We start from the raw sequence: 8,017 nt of genomic DNA, 5'->3' as shown, positions 1-8,017 counted from the left end.
AATTTTTAAAAATAAGTTAGAGCAGATTTAGTTTAAACCTTGTTTTGCCTATTCCAGGAGTTTAAAAATAGCTTTTAATTTTATTCCTTTTGGTACTGATCACTAGTGATCCTATTTATAAGTGGTAAAAATTTCAGATTTGTTTGAGTATTTTAACTCATTATTTCATGTGAAACAATTTCTGTTTCACAGCTTTTAGGTTTTCGGCTAATTCATTTTCTACTTTTGTTTTAAAATATTTTCTTTATTATTTCAGAAAGATTATTATTGTTTGTTTATGTTAGTTAACAGTAGTTTTGCAACAAGTTTTTATTTTATGTTTATTTTTTTTTCATTAAATCAATTCTAGCTCCGTAGTAACGTGCAATTGTTTCCATCATTGTTTTCAAATCCCGTTGGGGAATACTTTCAAAAGGTTCTGTGAAAAACACTTTATTTTATCTTAGTTAAACTTATATCTTAGTTCCTTGTTATTATTTTCTGTTAGACAAAACTATTTAGTGTTTGACGTAGTAGAAAACTCCCTAGTCTTATTTGAAGTTTCTTTCGGATTCCTATTCGCTCTCTCTTTTGTTTTGATTGTTAGAATGATTGCTAGTATGAGTGCTTATGTGGATGATATGTTTGTTATATAGATTTCATCGGAGAGTGATGAGTAGTCTATCAAGTTATTTTTCTCGAGAAATTCTTCTTCGTCAACATCACTAGGCAAGTCACTTTGATCATACTATCACCTATGTTTTTATGGATTGTAGTTCTACCATCCTATGCCCAATTGCATGCTGCCTAGGTACTTGGAAACTCTAGTGTAAGTTGTAGTATCATGTGGTAGGAACACAACAACCCCGATACTTGGCCCCGGGACGACAATTTCTTAATGATATGCTTGAGTAGACGGGTTATCGGTTGAGTGTATACCACGAGTGATGCGAGGTTGATATAATAATCAAGACCGGTTAAGACAACATTTTCAAGACCTCGGACGCAATGCAACTCTGGGTGAAGGACGGTTGATCGGCTCCCTGGAGAACCCAGTGGATGCCCGGGATGCTGGAGAGGCCATGTCATCCTGCGGAAAGCTTCACCCAGGCTCAAAGAGACGGACGGATATTTTCAAGACCCAAGGCTTACCTACACAGCCACAAGTCATTATGGGCTCTGGCTTAGTTGGACAACGCGGCGACTCTGGACAGGCGGTACTAGCAGATGTAGAAGAACGGTAGGAATGGATGGGCACCGACAGGGATTCAGAGGGACCCGTTGAAAAACCATGTTTTGATCATCCGGTCTTCAAACACCCTGAAGTGCGAGGACATACACGGAGGCGATCAAATCTTGTGGGGAACGTGTGCAAAACTCTGCAGAGTACTCAAACCTAATCGATTAGCCGTGTCCACGGTCATGGACAACTTGAGCCAAAGGAACTGAAGTTATCTGAATTTCTCAACACAAATAATAATATTGACGTGGGAATTATTGACAACTCGGGTACGAGAATTGGTTGGCGGAACCATCTCGTTAACAACAAACAACGTAGTAACATTTTGCTTTTAGCCCCTCTTGATGTAGGAGAAAACTTTGCTTTTCGCTAAAAACTTATAGCCCCACCTGCCATATATGCATATAGTATAGATGATATTTTACCCCTCTCTTATGTGACTTGCCGGCATATTCAATATGCTGACCTACACGGCTGCAACGTCTTATGTTGCAGATATTTTTCTTCGACGAGTAAGAGTATGATTCAGGGTTACGGTCTACACTCAACTTGCCGTTGGTGTTTATTGGGACTCCACTCCCTTGACCGCTTCCGCTGAGATATTTAAGGTGTATATCAGTTTTACGCTATTTTACATGTGATTGCACTTTGATATATACATTGATGTACTGTGTGTGCCAGCATACTGATCTAGGGATGGCACAGAAACACAGAGGCTTGACTCGTCTTGAGTCGGGTCGCTACACTTAGAGACTCGCCTTTATATACAGGTCGAGGCCCTAGGTTTACAAGAGTCCAGGCCAAATCAGTCGTGACCTGACATAATCTCTAAACCATCGTGTCTCCCAAGCAAGGAAACTATTCGGCGAGTCTTCCTCTTCATGGGCCTTGAGTTGCCATCCAGGCTCTTGGGCTCAGTCGGCTCTCTTCTGGAGATCACCTCACGCCTTATGGGTCCTGGGTCTAAGCCCATCTTGATCACCAATGATGAGTCGCCATGAACCTGACTCGACCCAATAGGGCGGGTCATACAGCGGGTAATATCCCCAACAACCATCGACACCTAGAGGAGGCTAAAACTACTCTCTCACAAATCTATGTAGATCTCCAGCTCCGGCCTTTTTCCAGTCTTCCACCTCGTCGAGAATTTGTTGCACCAATTGAGGGGGGTTGAGTTGTTGCGCGATCCTCCCAAACACCCGGGCATTCCTCTGCTTCCAAAGCAACCAGACGGTGACGAGGAAGAGGGAATCGAAACCTCTCTGTGGTCGCTTATGGAAGGTGTTCCTAGCCGAATTCCGCCATTGCACCATCAAGTCCTGCTAGGAGGGGATCACGAAGTCCATCCTGAAGATGGTGCGAATCTGATTCCACACCTCCCTCGCGAAAGGACATTGGGACAAGATGTGGTCCACATTATCCTCTTGTTGGTGACAAGTAGAGCACACCGACAGTTGGTCTTGGAGACCATGTCGTGCCCGGCGATCCGAGGTCCACACCCGATGTTGCATAGCCAACCAAATGAAAATCTTGCACTTCAGAGGAGCCCAACACTTCCACATGAAAGCCGCTTGAAAGTAAGTTTGTCCCGAGAAGAGTCTCTTGTAGGTCGATTTAGCCGTGTAAGTCCTAGAAACATCTCCGGGCCAGGTAAAGACATCCGGACTCCCCTCATCCCGCTCCACAAAGGAGATGGCCTGTTGCAGCATGCATAGATGCGTCTGCATCGTGAAGGTCAACCCATCAGGAATGTCGAGCTCCCATCTCCTGTCTCCCGATGCTTGGTGCATCGTTCTACAATTCCTGGTACGCATTGGGATGACGTCCGCGATAGATGGGGCGATCTCCGCGGCGCTTCTACCATTGATCCATCTGTCGCGCCAGAAAAGGATCTTCTTGACATCACCCACCGAGATAGAGACTAGGCTGTCGAAGACCTCTCTAACATCGTCATCCATAATAAGCTTGAGACCCTGCCACGACCTCTCAGTATCCTTTCTTCTAAGCCATTCTCATCTGACCCTCAAAGCCAACGCTTGATGCTTCAGATTCTTCACTTTGACCATCGACACAGTATGGCCGGCAGATGGAGTTCCACGCGACCAGGCACTGTCCATCATGGCCTTTTTCTTTCCCCGCTCAGAAAAAGGAGCACATCCAGTTGTTAATGTCCTCAAAGACCCATTGAGGCACCTCTAGAATCATAAAATTGTGGATTGGCCACGCAGCGATGACCGATTTGACCAGAATGAGCCTTCGAGGCCTCTGAATAAGACCCCTCTTCTAGGCCGGGAGCAAGTTACGCACCTGATCCAGCAGGGACTGCCACTCGACCTGGTGAGGGGCGAGATAATGAGCTGGATGCCCAAGTAGCGGCACGGGAACTCGCCAATCTGACATTGCAACATCCCAGCGACCCGATCGTGATTGATGTTAGAGCCTCGAATTAGAATAGCCGAGGTCTTCATGTAGTTCACCCTGAGCCTAGAGGCTTCGCCAAAGATGTCCCGGGTAGCGCGAACCAAGCTCAAATGAGGGATGGTAGGCTTGATGAAGAGGGCCACCACGGTTATGGAAGATACTATTACTCCCTCCGTTCCTAAATATAAGACCTTTTAGAGATTGAACTATGAACTACATACGGATGTACATAGACATATTTTAAAGTATAGATTTATTCATTTTGCTTCGTATTTAGTCTTCTAGTAGAATATTTAAAAGGTCTTATATTTTAGAACGGAGGAAGTAGTTCGCAAAGTGCATGGTTTGCATGCATGTATTGAGAGGATAAGCGGGGCTACAAGATGGTACAGTAACAATAAAAGTGAAGTAACGATAAAAGTGACTGACCCCAAAATAAAATTCAGTTGCATGAGCTATAGCCAGTCTCTAATTAAAGAGTATAAACCACTTGTTGGGCATGGCTAAAAAAGGTGACCGACTCAAATTACCATTTAAGGCGACTTGTTAGTCTGTCCCAAAGTTTTATCAGTTGTCCATTGCGAATATACCATCTACTTTGCCAAAGTTTTTTCCCTCGAGAACGATGCCGTTTGGGAGGGAAACAGGAAACGAGCATTCAGCTCGCTGGTGACTTGTACGCAGGATCAAGAGCTTGAGGCGGTCGTAGACTTGGTGGTGCCCTCTGACGCGCAGGGAGACGAGTCGTAGGAACACCCAGCTTGTGATGGAGAAGCAGAGTACTTGGTGGTCTTGCTCCCCCTGTCCCTGATGTCCTCGATCATCTTGGACACCACGGCCATCCTCGGCCGCTCCCTCGGGTCGTCGGCGGCACAGAGCAGCGCCACCTGGAGGAGCGCCACCATCTCGTCCTCCGCGCCCCTGGTCCGCAGCAGCTCCATGTCGAACACCTCGGAGGTCCACTCCTCCCGCACCACCGTCCGCACCCACCGCGGGATGTCCACCTTGCCGTCCTCCGGCGAGCGGCCCGTGAGGATCTCCAGCAGGATGACCCCGAAGTCGCGCACGTCCTGCTTCTGCAGGACCTTTTCTCGCGGTGGCGCCGGCAGGAGCAGCTGGAGCAGGGCGAAGTCGGACACGCGCGCGCTGCCGCCGGCGTCGACGAGGATGTTGGAGGAGGTGAGGTGATGGTGGGAGAGCCTGGAGCCGGACACGCCGTGGAGGTAGGCGAGGCCCTGCGCCGCGTCCTGCGCCAGCCTCAGCCTCGTCTGCCAGTCCAGAGGGGCTCGCGCCGGGCCCCTGTTCTCTGTCGAATCCACCCGAGTGCAGGCAAACATTTTAGAAGGAAAAAAGGCGTGACGACTGACGAGCTCGCATGTGCGATGGCCGATGGGGCTGCTTACCATGCAGGAGGCTGTGGAGGCTGCCGTTGGGGATGTAGTCGAAGACGAGGAGAAGCTCCTCCTCCGACGCGTAGAACGCGCGCAGGTTGACGATGTTGGGGTGCCGCCACAAGCCCATCTCCCTCACCAGTTCCCTCCTCCGGCTCTCGTCCTCTCGGGTCGCGCCTTCCCTCCTCCTCAGCCTCTTCACCACCACCGCCTCGCCCTTGGCCTCCTCGGCGCCGGCGTCGCTCACGTCGTGCTGGCCTACCATGACGACGCGGTACGTCGTCGCGGCGGCGCCTTTGCCTAGCATCTCCGCGGCTCCCATCATGAGCGCCCTGACGTCGAACTCTTCGCAGCACCCGTCGAAGCGCACCGTCTCCTCCCGCGACGTCGACATCGAGCTGGTGCGCGAGTTGGCGCGCGGCCGCGTCGACTTCTTGTTCTTCAAGCACAGCAGGGCGCACAGTGCCGCGGCGATCAGCGTGGCAACAGCTGCGCCCACCGCTGTCATGATCATCGCCACCATCCACCGGTCGTGGGAACCCCTCCTCCCCTGCCCGCGCGGTGTCTCACCACCGCCGCCGGCGTGCACTCTCTGCTGCTGTCCGTTGCACCGGCGGCGCAGCGGGGCACCGCAGAGCTCGGGGTTTCCCAGAAACGATGACGCGGGGAAGGCCGCCGCGAGGTGCTTTGGAATCTGGCCGCTGAGGTTGTTACCGGAGACGTTGAGCTCGGCTAGCGTTGGCATCGACTCCAGAGAGCTGGGCACGCGCCCGACAAACGAATTGCGTCCGAGATGCAGTGTCACGAGCGCGCGGAGGCGATGGCCGATCTCCGGCGGAATGGTGCCATTAAGTCGATTGCCGGAGAGGTCGAGACGGCGTAGATGGCGAAGGCGTAGGATGGACTCGGGAAACCGCCCGGAGAAGCCATTGCCGGAGAGGTAAAGGAGCTTGAGGTGCGGCGCCAAGCGAGAGAAGTCGACATCACGAAGCGATCCCGTGAAAGTGTTGTTCTTGAGGCTAAGGAACGAGAGCGAATGGAGATCCGCGAGCGCGGCAATGGCGCCCGCATCTCCACCAAGGCTGAGGCCCTCAAGAACAACACGACGGACACGAGAAAGGACGGAGGAGGACGACGACGATCGTTGGCAAGTGACGCCGCGCCACTTGCCGGAGCAGGGGTCAGTGGACTCCGTCCAGGAATCGAGCGCGGCGGTACCGCGCCCGGCTCCAGCGCACGCCGACTTGAAGGCGAGCAGCGACGCAGCGTCAGGGCTCGTGGCAGGAGAGTAGGCACGGGCAGCTGCGAGGAACGCCAGCGTCAAGAAGAGCACGCGTAGGGCCATGAAACAGATCAGAGATTTCAGGGCTTGCTTGGATCGAGGGAGGCCAGAATGTATGCAGCAGACCACACGGTAGGGGCGCGGAGGAGGAGGTGTTGATGGTGCAACGGCCGAGTGCGTGATGGATTAATGGCCAATGTGGGAGGAGAGAGAGGTCCTGGAAGGGAGGGCGCGGGGGGTGATGGTGGCGCGGGAACGTGAGCGACGTGAGCTCATTTGTCCTCGAGGGGAACGGAGCCAAAGGAGAGAGGAAACTGCTGGCGGTGCAACGGACCCGCTCTGTTTAAAATCTGCACACGTAAACAGCAGCGTCCGCCGTTTTTTATGTGAAAAGATTACTTTTTACCGGCCCATCGTCCGTGGCCGTTCGATCAGGTGACTCATCTGGCTGGGAGGATGAGCTGTTGGATTTAGATTTTTTTCCTGACACGTTAATTCCTGAAACAACTAACCAGTTACAGAAATAATTTCTGAAACAACGACCGTGTTGCAGAAACAACGATCGTGTTGCAGAAACTAATATTGCAAAAATTACGACATCTTCTGACACATGTTGCAAAAATTACGACATCTTCTCATCCATATCACAAAAATTACGACACGTCGCAAAAATTACGATATATGGTTTGTTATTTCAGTTAGATTGAACGGCTACGCACACAGATCCGATGGTTATCTTGATGATGGATGTTTGTGTAACTGAACCGGTGTTTCAGAAATTAATTTGATCGGAGAGGCGACTGAGCCGCGTGCGAGCAGGTAGATCGGACGGCCGTGAGCGCATACATCGAACGACCATTCGGATGACGGGTATTTAATACGGATCCACGATACACGCCTAGCAGCTCTTTTTTTATTGGGACCTCCTCAAGCTCACCTAGATGAGTTTTACTATGGTCTCAATCACTTGACGTAACATGATGTCATTTGATGGTTGTCCCAGCCCATTTTTTATTCCCCCGTTCCAGCCCTGTTTCTCTCCCTCGTCGTTTTGTGTTATACCGGTGTGATTTTTTTCCAAAATCCATTGTTGTATCACCGGCTCGTTTTCAGTTATTTTGAAAAAAATGTTAGCAAGCCCACTCTTGCATACGTTCTTCTTGGGCTTTTGCTCAGTTGTACTCCCTCAGTTCCTAAATATAAGACTTTTTAGAGATTTCACTAATAGACTATATACGGAGTAAAATGTATGAATTTTCACTCTAAAATATGTCTATGTACATCCGTATGTAGTTCATAGTGTAATCTTTAAAAGGTCTTATATTTAAGAACGGAGGGAGTAGATTTTATTGAGCTTTTTTCTCTGTTGATTCTTTCTAGCTTGACTAAAAAACGTTAAAATCTTCACTAAGACAACTAGTCACCCCCGTGACATGTCAAACTCACGTGCCTCACGGGGAAAAACCTTACACCCCAACCTTTCTGGCCGACTCCCTCATGCCTCTTCTTCCTCCTGCCATCCACCCCTCCCCACCCTATACTCCCACCGCCACCCAACAACAGTGACCTAGATCTATGTCCTAAGTCAGTAAAATCTGAAGAGGAGACAAACTTGTTCTACCGAAATTCAAAATTTGGGGGACAAAAAGAAAGGGTAGCCAAAACAGGAAGAGGGGGCATCAAACTTCAATGTAAATGGATGGA

General features: G+C 50.0%; 1 protein-coding gene across 1 annotated transcript; it reads right to left on the bottom strand.

Moving 5' to 3' along the window:
* Nucleotides 1-4,075: 4,075 nt before the first annotated feature.
* Nucleotides 4,076-6,457, bottom strand: LOC123440166 (probable leucine-rich repeat receptor-like protein kinase At1g68400). The gene is made up of 2 exons (XM_045116739.1): nucleotides 5,044-6,457; nucleotides 4,076-4,946 (listed from the first exon to the last, which is right to left on the bottom strand). The coding sequence occupies exons 1-2, from the start codon at nucleotides 6,374-6,376 to the stop codon at nucleotides 4,327-4,329; spliced, it is 1,953 nt and encodes a 650-aa protein (XP_044972674.1). The 5' UTR covers nucleotides 6,377-6,457; the 3' UTR covers nucleotides 4,076-4,326.
* Between the last annotated feature and the right edge of the window lie 1,560 nt (nucleotides 6,458-8,017).

This window comes from Hordeum vulgare, chromosome 3H (genome assembly GCF_904849725.1).
Source record: "Hordeum vulgare subsp. vulgare chromosome 3H, MorexV3_pseudomolecules_assembly, whole genome shotgun sequence".
Classification (NCBI taxonomy): Eukaryota; Viridiplantae; Streptophyta; class Magnoliopsida; order Poales; family Poaceae; genus Hordeum; species Hordeum vulgare.
The sequence above is the reverse complement of the archived record's forward strand: the minus strand, read 5'-3'. Positions and strand labels throughout refer to the sequence as shown.

What these genes read in the sequence shown, in the direction of transcription:
- LOC123440166 (XM_045116739.1), bottom strand. Translation starts at nt 6,376, where the DNA reads ATGGCCCTACGCGTGCTCTTCTTGACGCTGGCGTTCCTCGCAGCTGCC. An exon ending in CCTCCACAGCCTCCTGCATG is followed by an intron (nt 4,947 to 5,043) that starts GTAAGCAGCCCC and finishes TGGATTCGACAG; the next exon opens with AGAACAGGGGCCCGGCGCGA.